At 35.4% G+C, this 20,647-nt stretch overlaps 1 protein-coding gene across 1 annotated transcript in view; it reads left to right on the top strand.

The window, feature by feature from the left end:
* Nucleotides 1-20,647, top strand: part of LOC106503958 (UDP-glucuronosyltransferase 2C1) — a 34,093-nt gene that overhangs the window by 3,186 nt on the left and 10,260 nt on the right. The window contains exons 2-3 of the mRNA XM_018049523.1: nt 2,776-2,924; nt 4,454-4,585. Of these exons, the coding sequence (XP_017905012.1) occupies nt 2,776-2,924; nt 4,454-4,585 (281 nt within the window). The remainder of the gene's footprint in view (nt 1-2,775; nt 2,925-4,453; nt 4,586-20,647) is intronic.

The following is a 20,647-nucleotide window of genomic DNA, read 5'->3' as shown; positions in this document are numbered from 1 at the left end:
TGAATTGTGTGAGTTCCTTCTATATTTTAGGTGGCAGCACCTACACAGGCATATGGTTTGCAAATATTTTCTCTGTTTTCGTAGGCTGCCTTCTTATTTTGTTGATCATTTCTTTTTCTGTGCAGTATGCAGAACCTTCTAATTGGAAGTAGTTCTACTTGTTCATTTTTAATTTTTAATTAAATTTTGTTACTTATACTTTAGGTGTTACATTTTAAATTCACTGCCATGATGAGTGTCAAGAATTATTTCCCATTTGTTTTCCTTGAGGAATTTTATGGTTTTAGGTCATATATTTAAGTCTTTAATCCATTTTAATATAATTTTGTAGTGGAATAAGATCAGGGACTAGTTTTATTCCTTTGTATGTGAATATCCATTTTTTTCAGCAAGAATTATTTAAAAGATTATCTTCCTTCATTGAATATTTTTGGCTCCATTGTGAAATATTAGTTGAATAAATATGCATGAGTTTATTTGGGGGCTTTTAATTCTGCTCCAATGGACTAAGTGACTGTTTTTAGCTGTATTATTTTGATTACTATAGCTTTATAATAACCCTTAAAATCAGAGTGTATGATGCCTCCAGCTTTGTTTTACTTTCTCAAGATTGATTTTTCTATTTGGAACTTTTTCATTTTCATATGAATTTTTAAAATTATTTTCCTTGTTACTTATTTTAATAGATGTATCTCTAATATCCTATCATTTCTAAAAGTTGTGTTTATTCCCCAAAAGTTAAAAAAGAAATATAGTTGTGATATCTTATTTTATATAGCCACTTCCTTTTTCCTTTTTCGAGTATCTATTTAAATATTTCTTCTGAGAAATTATTCAACATGCAGAAGCAACATGACTGCTTCTAATGAACTATGCCACTTGGCAATATATAATATGTTCAAAAAAGCATATTACCTAATTGGTGTCGACATGTTGTACTGAAACTTCTCCACATTTTGTGACAGAAACAGGTGCTTATATCTCTAGACTTGGCCCTATAAAATATGGGCAGAAACCATCACAAATTCATGTTCAGAGTTCAAGCTACAAGAGGCAACACTGAGCAAAGATAATTTAAAATCTCATTAAGCTGACATTTTCTGAGTCATGGATTTATCCTTGATTGATCTACAACTGAATTGAACTGGTTTACTTCTGGTCCCAGCAGTCTGACACTCAGTTTAGGGACATCTTTTCTAGTGATAGGGTATTACTCTGTCCGTGATTCTTCCATAGTTCTTATCAACTTAGAATATTCTTTGGTGGAATATATCAATAATCTGAGAAGAATTAAATACTTGGTAAATAGAAGAAAGGCATATTTCTTACTTATATATATTAAAAAGCTACAAGATATAGATGCAATTTGGCTATTCAGAATTTAAAATCATATTATACAATGCATTCCAAGTATGTTTTTCAAATTTTAAAAGTATAACTCATAATTTACAAAATTTTTCATTAAAGCATGTCATATATATGTTCAAATAATTGATGACTAAACCAGAAAGATAGCATTAATTTAAAAAAATTGAGAAACTATTTATAAACCTCTAGGTTAGACACAAAATTGGTCCAAAAAAATCCTATAGGGCAATAAAGTCATAATTTTGGAAATGATATTTTCTACCAGACCAAAATATGCCAGTTAACAATTAATTTCAATGTATTTTAACTCAAAAGTTAGAGAAAATTAAAAAACAAACAACCTAACATGTGCATGCATTTTCATAAAAATATGTGTTGAGTATGAAACTGGATATTGTAATCACCAGAGTCAAGCCCCTCATTTACTGAAATTTGCCTTGATCTTTTATGCAGATAGATCTTCCTAGGAGTTCAAAATCTCTTATATTTTTCCTAGTAAAATCCTTAGCACACTTAGAACATCAAGGAGAATATTAAAAAAGTCTTGTAGTGAGAAACCAGATAGCTATGGTTTCCTCCTATTGGTGACACAGAGCACATATTTCAAAAGGACACCAACATTCTGAGTAAGGTTTGGTATACTGCAGTAGATATATAGAATTCAGAGATGAAACTCTGCTTGAAACTAAGGAAGATGATTCAATTCAGGGTCACTAATTTGAGTTCTTATTTTGTAAATATTCAGTTGGCTTCCAGTTCAGTTCAAAGGAACCCTTTTGTACTGTTTGTTAACTAAATATGTCAAAATAGCAAATATTTCACCACCAGATTATTGTGCAATGCAATATCTTTACCAAAGAGGATGAAATCTTGTAAAATAAGAACTTTCCTTTACTATAGCAAGTGAAACAATCACTTTAAGAATTGTACTAAAAGTATTCAGGATGTAATTTATTTGTGACAGCACACTTGAAAACAGTAGGAAAAAGAAGGATAAAACACAAGTTGATTATCAACATAGTCAGAGACTTTTTGGGCAATGAGGATGAGATAAACTGGAATTTTAGAAGGTGTGACTCTACCACAGAAGGCTGAGGATCATTGCCTAAGTTTCTTGTACTTCCTACAAGCACATGAGTGGGTTCAGGGTTAGCTCAAGATGAAAGATTCCATTGCCAGAAAGAAAGCAACAGGCTTTTGGTTTTGCTGCATACTTATATCTGTGTTTACTTATTCATATTCTGATGACTGTGTCCTCTTCAGGGTAAAAGGCCAATTGATACATAAGCTGGGTTGCAAAGGCTCAGTATTGGTCTTCAAGAATTTACTTAGAAAATTAGGTGGAGAAATATCTTCCATTTACCATATCAGATTGTTTCCCCTCTATTATCCTTCATTTTTATTCAGGGAAACCAATCACGCTATGTGAGATTATGGGGAAAGCTGACATGTGGTTGTTTCGAAGTTACTGGGATTTTGAATTTCCTCAGCCTTATTTACCTAATACTGAATTTGTTGGAGGACTGCACTGCAAGCCTGCAAAGCCCCTGCCTAAGGTAATTATACATGCTTATTATTTTCCTATTGGAGTGTTTATCTCTTAAATGATTTCTACTTAATTATTATTAAGATTTGATTTGCAAACTGAGAATACAGAATAAAATTTAATGGTTATCATTTTCTTAGACTATACACTACAATCAGAAGGTGAATACCATTATTTTGGATTATGTATTATTATCTGATTGAAGTAGTCCTCAATGTTTTCTTTTCTTGTTCAAAGTCCATTCACTATTCATGAAAATCTATTTTATGTAAATGTTAAAATATTTTCTAGTATCTCAAGAATACCATGCTATAATTGAAAATAAAGATAAGATTATATTTTAAGTCAAATCATCCATAAATATAGTATAATGGGTAATTTTATGTATTAACTTCTCCGGCTAGGTACTCAGCTGTTTAGACAAACATTTTTCTGGAAGTTACTGAGAGGCTACTTTCAGATGACATTAACTTTTATATATGTGAACCTTGAGTAAACGAATTACTCTTTGTTATGTGGATAAGCCTCATCCTATTAGCTGAATATGTGGATAGAACAAAAGACTGAATTCTGCCAGTAGGTAACCTTCAGACTTGAATTACAGCAGTGGCTTTTCTCTGAGTCTCCAGCCTAACGGGCTGCTGTGCATATTAAACTTGCCAGCCTCTGTAACCATGCGAGAAATCCCTGAAAATAAATCTCTTACCTGGCTTTACATTTTAAATCTCACGTATTTTTCTCTTGTCTTATTTAGTTAATTTAGTTTTGTTAGTATTTATAGGATGAAAAGATTTCTTTTTATTTCAGTTTGATTGAATATGCTGTTTTTATTTTTAACTTAAAATTATATATTTCTACTATATTCCTATAATCCTCAGAGTATGTTTTATAGGTATTTCTGCATTACTTGTCTGGTCAGGAGTTACTTGGCTACCTCATTCTTGATTGTGTTTGCGGAAGCTTATATAAAAAACAAATATAACCAAAATAAAAGAAAATTGAAAGTTAGAAAACAGGAAAAGTAAATATACCAAAATCATGTCATTGTGCTGACCATGATTCAGCAGAAAAATGAAAGATAATCTTATTAGCTTCTAAGACTAAGAACCAGAACTATTTAGCTTAAAGGTAGAAATTTGCTCTGCCACCTACTGCTGTGTAGGCTTGGACAAATTACTTAACCTTACTAAAATATGTAAATGTATACATATCTCATAAAATTACCATATATGTAAGCTACATGATACATGTAAAGAGTTCAGCAAATAGCAGAAGATAACAGGTGGTCAATAATTTGTAAACACAAACATGCATGCACAGAAACACACATACCTGAAATATGCTTTACTAAGTGAGCCATTAGTAAAAATAATTTTTAATTTGTTTAATAACAAATGATTTCAGGTCATCTATTATACAGTGAGATCATTAATATGTGAAAGTACAGAATTGTTCTAATTATTCAGACACATTGAGAAAAAAGTGTGACATCTATTATAACTGTAAGCTTTTATATTACAAACACTGTTTTCTTCATAGGAATTCGAAGAGTTTGTTCAAAGCTCTGGAAAAGATGGAGTCGTGGTGTTTACTCTGGGGTCAATGATCAAAAACCTCTCAGAAGAAAAGTCTAATATGATCGCATCAGCCCTTGCCCAGATTCCACAGAAGGTCAGATAATATTTTTTTCAGGGACAGTTATTTTAAAACCTCTATAAAAGTATGCTTTTAAGACATAGAAAAGGCTATTGATATTGGTAATGTCAATTTAAGTGAACTCTAAAGAAAAAGTATAAATGTTAAAAGGGGATATTTGATTGCTACCTTGCTTTAAAACTGGCATTATTCACAGGAAAATTTATTACAGTATTTTCCTTAAATAACGAGGTAAAACTTAATCATTTGCTATTGTTAAATGATCAGTCAGCTTTTGCATAGGTTTTAAGGCATCCATGTAATCTAACCTTGTTTTTGCTGTTCTTATATTTTCTTTAAATCTGAAGCATATAAACAAGTTACAAATAACACAACAGAGAATAAAGGAAAAGATAATGAAAATAATAGGCCCAATTTACAGAATGTCTTGGGACTATACTTCCTTATGATTAATTTTTTTGAACGTGAGTCCTTGTTGAACCTGAAACTAAAAGCTTAGATTCTAAAAATAATCCTAGATAAAGATTCTTCTAATAATCCTAGAAAATGAATCCTAAAAATGATCCTAAATAGCAATCCTAAATAATGATTCTTTTTTTAAATTTATTCATTTTTTTCCAGATTTTATTTTATTTTTTAACTTTACAATATTGTATTGGTTTTGCCATACATCAACATGAATCCGCCACGGGTGTACATGAGTTCCCAATCCTGAACCCCCCTCCCACCTCCCCCCCCATACCATCTCTCTGGGTCATCCCAGTGCACCAGCCCCAAGCATCCTGTATCCTGTGTCGAACCTAGACTGGTGATTCATTTCTTATATGATATTATACATGTTTCAATGCCATTCTCCCAAATCATCCCACCCTCTCCCTCTCCCACAGAGTCCAAAAGACTGTTCTATACATCTGTGTCTCTTTTTTCTGTCTCACATTTTTTAACTGAAGGATAATTGCTTTACAGAATTTTGCTGTTTTCTGTCAAACCTCAACATGAATCAGCCATAGGTATCTATATGTTTCTTCCCTCTTGAAACTCCCTCCCATCTCCCTCCCCATCCTACTTCTCTGGTTGGTATAGAGCCCCCGCTTGAGTTCACTGAGACATACAGCAAATTTCCACTGGCTATTTATTTTACAGCCTTCCCTGATAGTTTACCTGGTAAAGAATCTGCCTGCAAGACAGGAGACCCCAGTTGGATTCCTGGGTGGGGAATATCCTCTGGAGAAGGGATAGGCTACCCACTCCAGTATTCTTGGGCTTCCCTTGTGGCTCAGCTGGTAAAGAATCCCCCTGCAATGCAGGAGAATTGGGTATGATCTCTGGGTTGGGAAGATTCCCTGGAGAAGGGAACAGCCACCCACTCCAGTATTCTGGCCCGGAGAATTCCATGGACTATACCCATGGGTCGCAAAGAGTCAGACACAACTGAGCAACTTTCAGTTCTCTTCTTCACTTCATCTATTTTACATATAGTAATGTAAGTTTCCATGTTACTTTCTCCATATATCTCATCCTCTCGTCTCCTCTCCCATGTCCGTAAGTCTGTTCTCTATGTCTGTTTCTCCGTTGCTGCCCTGCAAATAAATTCTTTGATGCCATCCTTCTAGAGTCCATATATATACATTAGTATACAATATTTATCTTTTTATCTCTGACTTACTTCACTCTATATAATAGGCTCTGGTTTCATCCACCTCATTAGAACTGACTCAAATGAGTTCCTTTTTATGGCTCAATAATATCCCATTGTATATATATGTAGCACAATTTATTTATCCATTCATCTATCAATGGTCATCTAGGTTGCTTTCATGTTCTAGCTATTGTAAATAGTGCTGCAATGAATATTTGGATACATGTGTCTTTTTTAGTTTTGGTTTCCTCAGGGTATATGCCTAAGAGTGAGATTGCTGGGTCATAGCTGGGCTTCCCTCATAGCTCAGTTGGTAAATCATCTGCCTGCAATGCAGGAGACTTGGGTTCGTTTCCTAGGTCAGGAAGATCCCCTGGAGAAGGAAATGGCAACCCACTCCAATATTCTTGCCTGGAGAATCCCATGGACAGAGGAGCCTGGCAGGCACAGTCCATGGGATTGAAAGAGTTGGACACAATTTAGCAACTAAAACACAGCACATTGTGGTTTTATTCCTAATTTTTAAAAGAATCTCCATACTGTCTTCCGTAGTAGCTTTATCAGCTTACATTCCCACCAACAGTGCAAACGGTTTCCCTTTCTTCCACACTTTCTCCAGCATTTATTATTTGTACACATTTTGACGATGGCCATTCTGACCGATGTGAGGTGATCTCATTGTAGTTTTGATTTGCATTTCTCTAATAATGAGTGATGATGAGCATCTTTTTATGTGTTTGTTAGCCATGTATATGTCTTCTTTGGAGAAATGTCAGTTTAGGTCTTTTTCGCACCTTTTTATTGAGTTGTTTGTTTTTTGGTATTGAGTTATATGAGCTGCTTGTATATTTTGGAAGCTAATCCTCTGTCAATTGTATCATTTGCTATTAAAAGCTTTTAAGGTTAACCAGGTCGCATTTGTCTACTTTTGCTTTTATTTCCATTACTCTAGGAGGTGGATCATAGAGGATCTTGCCTTGATTTATGTCAGTGAGTTCTCTGCCTATGTTTTCCTCTTAGAGTTTTATAGTTTTGGGTCTTATATTTAGCTCTGTAATACATTTTGAGTTTATCTTTATTTATGGTGTTAGGAATTGTTCTAAATTCATTCTTTTACATGTAGCTGTCCAATTTTCCCAGCAACACTTATTGAAAAGACTGTCTTTTCTCCATTGTATATTCTTGCCTCCTTGGTCAAAAATAAGGTAACGATAGGTGCATCAGTTTATTTCTGGGCTTTCTATCTTGTTCCATTGGCCTATATTTCTGTTTTTTTTGTGCCAGTAACATACTGTCTTAATGACTGTAACTTTGTAGTATAATCTGAAATCAGGAAGTTTGATTCCTCTAGCTCCATTCTTCTTTCTCAAGACTTCTTTGGGTATTTGGGGTCTTTTGTGTTTCCATATGAATTGTGAATTTTTCTCTTCTAGTTCTATGAAAAATGCCAGTGATAATCTGATAAAGATTGCATTGAATCTGTAGATTGCATTTGGTTGTATAGTCATTTTCACAATATTGATTCTTCCTATCCAGGAGTATGGACAATCTCTTCATCCGTTTATATCATCTTTAATTTCTTTCATCAGTGTCTTTTAATTTTCTGTGTGCAATTCTTTTGTCTCCTTCAGTTCAGTTCAGTCACTCAGTCGTGTCCAACTCTTTGCAACCCCATGAACTGCAGCACTCCAGGCCTCCCTGTCCATCACCAACTCCCGGAGTTCACTCAGACTTGTGTCCATCAAGTCAGAGATGCCATCCAGCCATCTCATCCTCTGCCGTCCCCTTCTCCTCCTGCCCGCAATCCCTCCCAGAATCAGAGTCTTTTCCAATGAGTCAACTCTTCGCATGAGGGGGCCAAAGTATAGGAGTTTCAGCTTTAGCATCAGTCCTTCCAATGAACACCCAGGGCTGATCTCCTTCAAAATGGACTGGTTTGATCTCCTTGCAGTCCAAGGTTAGGTAGGTCTATTCCTAGATATTTAATTCTTTTTGTTGTAATGGTGAATGCGGTTGATTCCTTAATTTCTTTTTCTGATTTTTCATTGCTGGTATATAGGGATGTGAGTGTTTTCTGTGTATTGATTTTGTATCCTGAGGCTTTGCTAAATTCATTGACTAGTTTTAGTAATTTTCTGATAGTATCTTTAAGCTTTTCTATGTGTACTATCATGTCATCTGCAAACAGTGAGAGCTTTATTTTTTCTTTTCCAATCTGGATTCCTTTTGCTTCTTTTTCTTCTCTGATTGTTGTAGCTAGAACTTCCAAAACTATGTTGAATAATAGTGATGAGAGTGGACACCCTTGTCTTGTTGCTGATCTTAGGGGGAATGTTTTCAGTTTTTCACCATTGAGAATAATGTTTGGTTTGGGCTTATCATATATGGCCACTAATCAATAATGATTCTTAAATAGTTAAAACTTTAATAATATAGTAAAAGATTTATAAGTATACTTTATAATATTCCAGCTATATACTTTTTAATTTTTTCCTAGTTTTAGTTAAAACAGACCTTTACAACATGTTTAAGTTTCAAACAATTATGACAATTCTTATATTTATATCCAAATTACTTTCAAAAATTGCTTTGTAGAAGTAGTACCCATTTAAACATTTAACCTAAAAGGCATTATCATAAAAATATTGAACTTTCAATTGCATTAAAATACAATGTTTATGAATGGTGTCAATGAAGGGTTGGAAGAACCAAAAACTGTCTCTCCAAAACTATGTTGAATAAAAATGGTGAGAGGGAACATCCTTGTCTTGTCCCTGGTCTTAGAAGAAGTGCTTTCAGTTTTAATCATTGAGAGTAATGTTTGCTATGGGTTTGTCATGAAAGTGAAAGTCATTTAGTCGAATCTAAATCTTTGCGACTCTGTGGGTATACTCCATGGAACTCTGTAGGCCAGAACACTAGAGTGGTCAGCCTTTCCCTTCTCCAGGGGATCTTCCCAACCCAGGGATCTAAGCCAGGTCTCCTGCATTGCAGGCAGATTCTTTATGATCTGAACCACAAGGGAAGCCCAAGATTATTGGAGTAGGTAGTCTATCCCTTCTCCAGCAGATCTTTCCAACTCAGGAATGGTTCTGGGGGGTCTCCCATCACAGGTTCATTCTTTGCCAACTGAGCTATCAGGGAAGCTCTGGATTTGTCGAATATGGTCTTTATTATGCTGAGGTAGCATCCCTCTATTCCTACAGTCTACAGTTTTTATCATAAATGGGTGTTGAATTTTGTCAAAAGATTTTTCAGCATCAGTTAAGATGATCATATGATTTTACTCTTTAGTTTGTTAATGTGGTGGTGGTGGTGGTTTAGTCATTAAGTCATGTCTGACTCCCGGGACCCCATGACTGTAGCTTGCCAGGCTTTTCTGTCCATGGGATTCTCCAGGCAAGAATACTAGAGTGGGTTGCCATTTCCTTCTCCAGGGGATCTTCCTGACCCAGGAATTGGACCTGGGTCTCCTGCATTGCAGGCAGATTCTTTACTGACTGAAAGATTCTTTACCAACGTGGTGTATCACATCAATTGATTTGTGTATATTGGACAATCTTTTCATCTCTGAAATAAATCCCACTTGATTATGGTGTATGATCCCTTTTATACCTTGTTGGATTTAGTTTGCTAGTATTTTGTTGAAGATTTTTGCATCTATGTTCATCAGTGATATTGGCCTGTAATCTTTTTTTGTGATATCTTTGTTTTTGGTATCAGGGTGATGGTGGTCTCATTTAATGATCTTCAGAATGTTCCTTTTTCTGCAATTTTTTGGAAGAGTTTCAGAAAAATAGGTGTCAATTCTTCTCTAAATTTTGACAGAATTTGCCGTAAAGCTATTGGGTTCTGGTCATTTGTTTGTTGGAACATTTCAAATCACAGTTTCAATCTTAGTACTTGTGATTGGTTTGTTTATATTTTCTGTTTCTTCCTGATTCAGTTTTGGGAGACTTTTCTAAGAAGTTGTCCATTTCTTTCAGGTTGTTTTTTAATGGCATACAGTTTTTTCTAGTAGTCCCTTATGATCCTTTGTATTTCTGTATTGTGCATTGTAACTTCTTTTTTATTTCTCATTTTATTGATTTGAACCATTTCCCTTTGCTGTTTGATGAATTTGGCTAAAATTTTGTTAATTTTGCTTATTTCTCAAAGAACCAGATTTTAGTCTCATTGATCTTTGCTACTGTTTTCTTTGTCTCTATTTCATTTATTACTGCTTTGATTATTATGACTTCTTTCATTCTACTAACTTTGGTTTTGTGTATTCTTTCTCTTGCTGCCTCAGGTATAAGGATAGATTATTTATTTTAGTTTTTTATTACTTAAGTTAAGATTGTATTATTAGAAACTTCCCTTCTTAGAACTGTTTTTGCTGTGTCCCCTATGTTTGGGATGTTGCATTTTTGTTGTCATTTGTCTTTAGATTTATTTTTTAATTTCCTATTTTATTTCCTCAGTGATCCACTGGTAATTTAGTAACATTGTTTAGCCTCCATGTGTTTGTGTTATTTTAGTTTTTTTTCCCCCTGTTTTTTCCCCTGGTTTCAAATCCCATAGTGTTGTGATCAGAAAAAGATGTTTGATACAATTTCAATTTTCTCAAATTTACCAAAATTTGCTTTGTGACCCAACGTGTGATTTATCCTGGAGAATTCTCTGTGTGCACTTGAGAAGAAACTGTACTCTGCTGCTTTCAGATGGAATGTCATAAATATTAATTAAATCTATTTAATCTAATGTGTCATTTAAGACCTGTGTTTTCTTATTGATTTTCTGTCTGGAAGATCTGCCCATTGGTATAAGTGCCCCCACTATTATGCTATTGTTGATTTCCCTTTTTATGGCTGTTAGCATTTGCCTTATATAGTGAGGCTCTCCTATCTTGGGTACATATACTTTAAAAGCTGTTATATATTCTTCTTAGATTGATCTCTTGATCATTATGTAATGCCCTTCCTTTTCTCTTATAGCAATTCTTTTCTTAAAGTCTATTTTGTGTGGTATAAGTATTTACCTCAATTTTCTTTTACTTTCCATTTGCATGGCATATCTTTTTCCATCTCATCACTTTCAATCTGTGTGTGTCCCTAGGTCTAAAGTAGGTATCTTGTAGACAGAATATATATGAGTCTGGTTTTCTTTATCAATTATCAGTCTAGGTCTTTTGGTTAGAGCATTTAATACATTTGCATTTAAGGTAATTATCAATATGTATACTCCTATTGTCATTTTCTTAATTCTTTGGGGTTTGTTTCCACAGATTTTTTCTTCCTTTCCTTTTTTCCCATTTTCTCTTGTGGCTGGATGACCATATTTTGCTTTGTGTTTTAATTGTTTTTTTCTCTTTTATATGTGAATCTATTGTAGATTTTGCTTTGCATTTCCCATAAGATTTTGATATAGCAGTCTATATATATACAAGGGTCTTCCCTGATAGCTCAGTTGGTTAAGAGTCTGCCTGCAATACAGGAGACCCCAGTTCTATTTCTGGGTATGGAAGATCTGCTGAAGAAAGGATAGGCTACCCAATCCAGCATTCTTGGCTTCCCTTGTTCCTCAGATGGTAAAGAATCCACCTGCAATGTGGGAGACCTGGGTTCAATCCCTGGGTTGGGAAGATTCCCTGGAGAAGGGAAAGGTTACCCACTCCAGTATTCTGGCCTAGAGAATTCCGTGTACTATACCCTCGGGGTCGCAAAGAGTCAGACACGACTGAACGACTTTCACTTTCATATATAAACAAGGTTGTTTTAAGTTGTTGATCTTTTACTTTCAAATATCTTTTCAAAATGCATTTCCAATATCCTACATCTGTAATCTCCACTTGTCCTAGTTTCTGGTTTCAATATCATATTTGTGTGTGGATGTTATCCTGTCTTTACTGTGTGTTTTCCTTACTAGGTAGCTTTACCATTTGAAGTTTTCTTATTTCTAGTTGTCACCTCAACTTTTTCTACTATCCAGAGAAGTTCATTTAGGAAGTACTAACCATGGCAATTAGAGTGAAAAAAATAAAAATAAAAAGGACTTCAAATTTGGCATGATACTATACATTGAAAATCCTAAATATGCTACCAAAAAAAAAAAAATGCTAGAGCTCAAGAATGAAGTTGGTAAAGTGGCAGGATACAAAATCAATACACAGAAATCTCTCACATTCCTATGCACTTAACAACAAAGACCAGAAAGAGAAATTAAGAAAACAATATCATTTACTATCACATCAAAAAGAAAATATACCTTAGTAAACCTAACAAAGGAGGCAAAAGACCTATATTCAGAAAACTATGAATATTGATGAAAGAAATCAAAGATAACACAAACAGATGGAGAGAGATGCTATGTTCCTGGTTTGGAAGAATCAATACTGTGAAAATTGCTATACTACCCAAAACAATCTATAGATTTAATACAATCCCTATCAAATTACCAATGACATTTTTCACAGAATTAGAACAAAAATTGTACACTTTGTATGGAGACACAAAAACCCCCAAATAGCCAAAGTGATCTTCAGAAATAAAAATGGAGTAGGAGGAATCAGGCTCTCCAATTTCAGACTGTACTACAAAGCTACAGTAATAAAGACAATATGGTACTGACAAAAAACAGAAATACAGATCAATGAAACAGGAAAGAAACTCCAGAAATAAACTCACACACCTATGGCCAATTAATCTATCACAAAGGAAGCAAGAATATACAGTGGAAAAAAGACAGTCTCCTCAATAAGTGGTGCTGGGAAAACTGGATAGCTACATTTAAAGGAATAAAATTAGAAAACTCCCTAACACTATACACAATTTTAAACTCAAAATGGATTAAAGACCTAAATGTAACACCAAATACTATTAAACTCTTAGAGGAAAAAATAAGCAGAACACTCTCTGACATAAATCCCAATGAGATCTTTTTGATCCACCACCTAGAGTAATGGAAATAAAAACAAACAAACAAACAAACAAACAAATGGGACCTATTTAAACTTAAAAGTTTTTGCAAGCAAAGGAAACCATAAACAAAATGGAGACAAGCATCAGAACTGGAAAATAATATTACAAATGAAGGAATTAATCTCTAAAATATACAACCAGCTCATGCAGCTTAAAATATATTTTCAAAATTTTAAATGGAAGATCTAACTAGATATTTCTCTCAAGGAAACATAAGATGGCCAACAAACACATGAAAATTAGGACAACATCACTTATTAGAGAAATACAAATCAAAACTGTAATGGGGTATCATCACACACTGAAGAGAATGGCCATCATCAAAAAATCTTCATACAATAAATGCTGGAGAGGGTGAGGAGGAAGGGGAACCCTCCTACAATATTGGTGATAATGTACAGTGGTACAGCCACTATGTTGAGCAGTATGGAGATCCCTTAAAAAACTAAAAGGGCTACCAAATGATCCAACAATCCCATTCTTGGACTTATATTTGGAGAAAACCATAATTCAGGAAGACACATGCACCAACGTGTTCAGTAGCAGCACAGTTTGCAATAGTCAGGGCATGAAATCAACCTAAATGTCCATCAACAAAGAACTGGGTGAAGAAGATGTGGTACATGCAATGGAATACTCAGTCATAGAAAGGAACAAAAATGCCATTTACACGAATGTGAATGTACCTAGAGATTGTCATACTGAATGAAATTAGACAGAGAAAGACCAAGAGCATTTGATATCACTTATATGTGGAATCTAAAGAAGCGGTACAAATGAACTTATTTGCAAAATAGAAATAAAGTTATAGATACAGAAAGCAAACTTATGATGACCAGAAGGATGGGAGGGTGGTGATTAAAATTAAAAGATGCTTACTCTTTGGAAGAAAAGTTATGACCAACTTAGACAGCATATTTAAAAGCAGAGACATTACTTTGCCAACAAAGATCCGTCTAGTCAAGGTTATGGTTTTTCCAGTGGTCATGTATGGATGTGAGAGTTGGACTGTGAAGAAAGCTGAGGACCAAAGAATTGATGCTTTTGAACTGTGGTGTTGGAGAAGACTCTTGAGAGTCCCTTGGCCTGCAAGGAGATCCAACCAGTCCATTCCGAAGGAGATCAGCCCTGGGATTTCTTTGGAGGGAATGATGCTGAAGCTGAAACTCCAGTACTTTGTCCACCTCATGCGAAGAGTTGACTCATTGGAAAAGGCTCTGATGCTGGGAAGGATTGGGGGCAGAAGAAGAAGGGGGCGACAGAGGATAAGATGGCTGGATGGCATCACTGACCCAATGGACGTGAGTCTGAATGAACTCCAGGAGTTGGTGATGGACAGGGAGGCCTGGTGTGCTGCGATTCATGGGGTCGCAAAGAGTCGGACATGACTGAGCGACTGAACTGAACTGAACTGAACTGGGTTGGGGGAGAAATTGGGAGATTGGAATTGACATGTACACAATACTTTATATAAAATAGATAAAAAGAATTACCGTAGAGCACAAGGAACTCTACTCAATGCTCTATGATGAATTACATAGGAAAAAATCTAATAAAGGTGAATATATGTACATATATAACTGAATCACTTGCTGTACATGTGAAACTAACACAATATTTTAAATCAACTATACTCCAGTAAATCTTTTTTTTTTTTTTTTTTTTTAAAGAAGCTGTCTGAAGTAACCATATTGGAACTCTGAGTACTTGCAACTTGCAGGGTAAAGCTAGACTGGTAAACTGTAGTTAATTTGGTCATTTCAGCCCTTTAGCACAGCACCAGCTTCAAAACCTCCATTATCCAACCTGCTGGTAGTCATCATGCCTGTGTACCCTGTGTAATTTAGTGGCACCATGATGTGCAATAAAGACCCTATTCTTTACATATTGGGGTTCTTTATTGCTGATTAGTGCCCTTGATCACTGAGCTGTAGTCCCACATATTGACCACAATTATTTCAAATCCCATTATCAGGAGCTTATATGTTTTAAGTTTTATGATAAAGTATAATTAGAATAAACATAAATCTAGAGATTAATGCAATGAGTGGGATGTTTGAAGACTTTTGACACATTTAAGAAGATTCAGTTATTCAGTTCCACTTATTAGACACCATCTTTCAAATAGTGAATGCTTTCTGAAAGTAGAGGCTTAAACTTGTTAGTACTTAGAGCATAAATGGTTATTTAAGATGTTGAATTCATACATAGGAGGGGACTACTGTGATCCATGAAAAATTAGAACAAGTCTATTAAGAAAAAAAAGAACAAATGACAGCATTCAGACTCAAAAGACTTACTTGCTCACTGAGTTAAGATTATGGGCTTAGAGTCATATAGATCATGTTTCAATCCTGGCTCTGGTACAAGAAAATTAGATAAACTCAAATTTGAAGTTTTCCTCATATATAAAATGTGTAAATAATGCCTCCCTCATAGACTTGTTATGGAGAATAAAAAGAGACAGCATATGAAAGTGCTTACTACAGTGTTTAGCACACAATCACCAGTCAATAGTTGAGATTATTGTTATTGTAAAGATTTCTTCCTGGAAACTTCCCTGGCAGTTTATATCAGGGAGTATGAGTTACATCCCTGGTTGGGAACTAAGATTCTGCGTGCCTCAAGATATAGCCAAAAAAGTTTTTTAAAAAATTAAAGTCCAGCTCATTTGGAGGATTTGGAGGAATAAACAAACATCAGCACTATTTAAAAAAAATCTGTCCCTTTTTTTCTTCATTTGAGAATCAGACATTAAAGAATTAGGCTATTTAAAAAAACTCACATACAGCAAAATTTGGAAAGCTGTATTCATATCCAGGAAAATAATCAGGTTCATAAAAGTTCTGAAAAGACCTTAAAGTCCTAAGGCTTTAATCATAGCCTGATTCCTGGAAAAGATAAATTTTTCAACAATCAAAAAATTTAAAAATTAGACACTAAGAAGAACGGTGAATCTGATTTCTAGAATTAGTACATTATAAAATCAAAAGTACAGTTTTCAACAAATACAGAAAGATAAAATATTAGATAAAATATGTTTCAATCAAAGGAACAAAATTAATTGAGAGAAACTATTCCTGAGGAAGCCTGGATTTTGCAATTACTGGGAAAAAAACCTTTAAAACCACTGTCTTAAAGATGCACAGAGAGCAGAAAATGAAGTAGAAATGAAGTAAAATACTGATAAAGGGGGAAATTAAAAGAAGAAAAAATATTCTGGAGCCACTAGGCTTCTCTGTTCATGTGGATTCTCCAGGCAAGAATACTGGAGTGAGTTGCCATGCCTTCTTCCAGGGGATCTTACCAACACAGGGATTGAATCCTGGTCTCCCACATTGCAGGCAGATTCTTTACCACCTGAGCCAACAGGGAAGCCCAGACAGAAGTAATTCATTGCATGAAAGATATTCTCACTAAGATGACAGCAAATTTCTCATCAGAAACCCTGGAATCCAGAAGGCAGTAGCTTGATAAATTCCAACTGCTGAAAGGAAAAAAAAATAAAAGTGTTAACTGAGAATTTTATCGGGCAAAATTTTCTTCAAAGATGAGGTAGAAATTAAGACATTACTAGAAAAACTAAAGCTGGCATACATTATTACCACTAGACTCTGTCAATAAAAACATGCAAACGGGACTTTCTGGCTGAAAGGAAAAGCTGCTGGAAAGTAACACAAACCATATGAAGAAATAAATAGCTTCAGTAAAGGTAAAAACAAAGGTAATTTTAAAAGCTGGTATCATTCTAATTTTGGTTGTGAGTGAAAGGCACTCAGTTGTGTCAGACTCTTTGTGACCCCATAGGCTATACAGTCTATGGAACTCTTCAGGCCACAATACTGGAGTGGGTAGCACTTCTCCAGGGGATCTTCTTCCCTGGAGAAGGGATCTTCCCAACTGAGGAATCAAACCCAGGAATCTTCCCAACTCAGGAATCAAACCCAGGAATCTTCCCAACCCAGAAATCAAACCCAGGTCTCCTGCACTGTAGGCAGATTCTTTACCAGCTGAGCCACAAGAGAAGCCCTCCCACCTGCCAGATGGTGGTCAAAAAAAGATTTAAAAGAAAAAGCCAAACAGGACAAAGCAAAAGTCATTGTTTTCCTGGACTTTTAGTTGTAAGTCCATTTTTTTAAAAATGTTCTCAATACTTTTAAAAATACATAAAAATGATTATTAATTTATATAATTAGGAACACTGATTAAATATGTAATTTATGACATCAATTACAGGAAGGCTTGGATGGAAATATTAAGGAGCAGAGTTTTTGTATGTTTTGAAGTTAAGAATAGGTCAAAGAATAAATTCCAAGAACAATTAAAAATAGTTTTTAAATTAATGAAACAGAAGAGATCGAAACAAGAGATGCAGAGGAAGCAGGGATCAGAGGGAAATTTATAGGTAAATGTGCTTAACTTTAGAATGAAGAAAGACCTAAAATCAATAACCTAATATCATACCTTGCTGCTGCTGCTGCTGCTAAGTCGCTTCAGTCGTGTCCGACTCTGTGCGACACCAGAGATGACAGCCCACCAGGCTCCCCCATCCCTGGGATTCTCCAGGCAAGAACACTGGAGTGGGTTGCCATTTCCTTCTCCAATGTATGAAAGTGAAAAGTGAAAGTGAAGTCACTCAGTCGTGTCCAACTCTTAGGGACCCCATGGACTGCAGCCTACCAGGCTCCTCCGTCCATGGGATTTTCCATGCAAGAGTGCTGGAGTGGGTTGCCATTGCCTTCTCTGATATCATACCTTAAAGAACTATAAAAAAAAGTGAAACTATACCCAAAGTTGGTAGAAAGAAATAATGAAGGTTAGCGCAGAGATAAAAGAAAGTTAAAAGAAATAGCAAATCAATAAAACTGAAAGCTACTTCATTGAAATGATCAGCAAATTATCAAAACATTAGCTAAACTGGGAAAAGGGAAAAAAAATAAATGAAAATAGTTCAAGCCAGAAATGAACCTAGAGAGATTACTAATGGTTTTATAGATATGAAAAGGATTATAAGAAACTATGATAGAAGTGCAGCCGAGATGGCAGAGTAGGAAGGCTCTGAGCTTGCTTCCCTCTGGCATACCAAAGAGCAATAATTTATTGCTCTCATTAACTATTAATGAGGATACCCAGAAGACTAGCAGAAAAGACCTTGAATCCACATGCAAAGGAAGCAAACTGAATGGTCACCTTGTGACATATACAAAAAATCAAGTAAAAAATCTATCAGAGGATTTTGAAGTAAAACGACAGCACTTTTACAAGAAAATCCTAAGGGAAAATTTCACCATGGTGGATTCTGCTTTCATAGGTAAGACACCAAATGCAAAAGCAGAAAGAAAAAATATATAGACTTCTTTGAATTAAGAACTTTGTGCATCAAAAGATACTATTAAGAAAGTGAGGTAAAATATGCAGATTGTGAGAAAATCTTTTCAAATTATGTATCTGATAAGGAATGAATGTGCACAATACATAAGAAACTGCTACAACTCAATAACAATGACAACAACAAAAATCTAACTGAAAAATGAAAAATTACTTGAATAGACTTTTACAAAGAAGATACAGAAAGTCAAAAGTATATGAAAAGAAGCTCATTTATCATTATGGAAATGCAAATCAAAGGCACATAGAAATAACACCACTCATTGAGATAGCTATTATCAGAAAAGAAAAAAAAAATTAAAGGAAAATAATAAGTGTTGGTGAGAAGAGGTAACAAGTTGGTAAGTTGGTAACAAGTGTTGGTGAGAAGAAAATAACAAGTGTTGGTTCTCTACCAACAAGTGTAGGCAGAGAAATGGAACTTGGTGTATTGCTACTAGGAGTGAAAAATGATGCATCTGCTGTGGAAAACATTCCTGTGGTTTCCTGCAAAGTTAAACATAGGATCATATGACCTAGAAATTCTAAACTTGGTCCATGTATTGAAAGGAATTTAAACCAGGGATTAAAACAAATATTTATACATCAATAATCATACCCATTTGAATGTAAAGTTCAAAAGAATAGCAAGAGGAGATAAGAAAGCCTGCCTCAGTGATCAAGGCAAAGAAATAGAGGAAAACAATAGAATGGGAAAGTCTAGAGGTCACTTCAAGAAAATTAGAGCTACCAAGAGAACATTTCATGCTAAGATGGGTACAATAAAAGACAGAAATGGTATGGACCTAACAGAAGCAGAAGATATTAAGAAGAGGTGGCAAATACACAGAAGAACTGTACGAAAAAGATATTCATGACCCAGATAATCATGAGTTGTGATCACCAACCTAGAGCCAGACATTCTGGAATGTGAAGTCAAGTGGGCCTTAGGAAGCATCACTACAAACAAAGCTAGTGGATGTGGTGGAATTCCGGTTGAGCTATTTCAAATCCTGAAAGATGATGCTGTGAAAGTGCTGCACTCAATATGCCAGCAACTTTGGAAAACTCAGCAGTGGCAACAGGACTGGAAAATGTCAGTTTTCATTCTGATCCCAAAGAAAGGCAATGCCAAAGAATGCTCAAACTACTGCAGAATTGTACTCATCTCACATGCTAGGAAAGTAATTCTCAAAATTCTCCAAGCCAGGCTTCAACAGTACGTGACCCGTAAACTTCCAGATGTTCAAGCTGATTTTAGAAAAGGCAGAAGAACCAGAGATCAAATTGCCAACATCCTTTGGATCACTGAAAAAGCAAGAGAGTTCCAGAAACACATCTATTTCTGCTTAACTGGCTATGCCAAAGCCTTTGATTGTGTTCAGTTCAGTTCAGTCACTCAGTCATATCCAACTCTTTGTGACCCCATGAACCACAGCACGCCAGGCCTCCCTGTCCATGACCAACTCTCAGAGTCCACCCAAACCCATGTCCATCGAGTCAGTGATGCCATCCAATCATCTCTCCCTCTGTCATCCCCTTCTCCTCTTGCCCTCAATCTTTCCCAGCATCAGGGTCTTTTCAAATGAGTCAGCTCTTCTCATCAGGTGGCCAAAGTATTGGAGTTTCAGCTTCAGCATCAGTCCTTCCAATGAACACCCAGATCAGAACACACTGATCTTCTTTAGAACAGACTGGTTGAATCTCCTTGCAGTCCAAGGGACTCTCAAGAGTCTTCTCCAACACCACAGTTTATTGTGATCCACACAGTCAAAGGCTTTGGCATAGTCAATAAAGCAGAAATAGATGTTTTTTTTCAGGAACTCTCTTGGTTGTGTGGATCACCACAAACTCTGGAAAATTCTTAGATGGGAATACCAAACCACCTGACTGACCTCTTGAGAAATATGTATGCAGGTCAGGAAGCAACAGTTAATACTGGACATGGAACAACAGACTGCTTCCAAAAAAGGAAAGGAATACGTCAAGGCTGTATACTGTCACCCTGCTTATTTAACTTATATACAGAATACATCATGAGAAATGCTGGGCTGGAGGAAGCACAACCTGGAATCAAGATTGCTGGGAGAAATATCAATAATCACAGATATG

The sequence above is a fragment of the Capra hircus genome, chromosome 6 (genome assembly GCF_001704415.2).
Source record: "Capra hircus breed San Clemente chromosome 6, ASM170441v1, whole genome shotgun sequence".
NCBI classification, from domain to species: domain Eukaryota; kingdom Metazoa; phylum Chordata; class Mammalia; order Artiodactyla; family Bovidae; genus Capra; species Capra hircus.
This window is presented reverse-complemented; position numbering and strand designations above follow the sequence as displayed.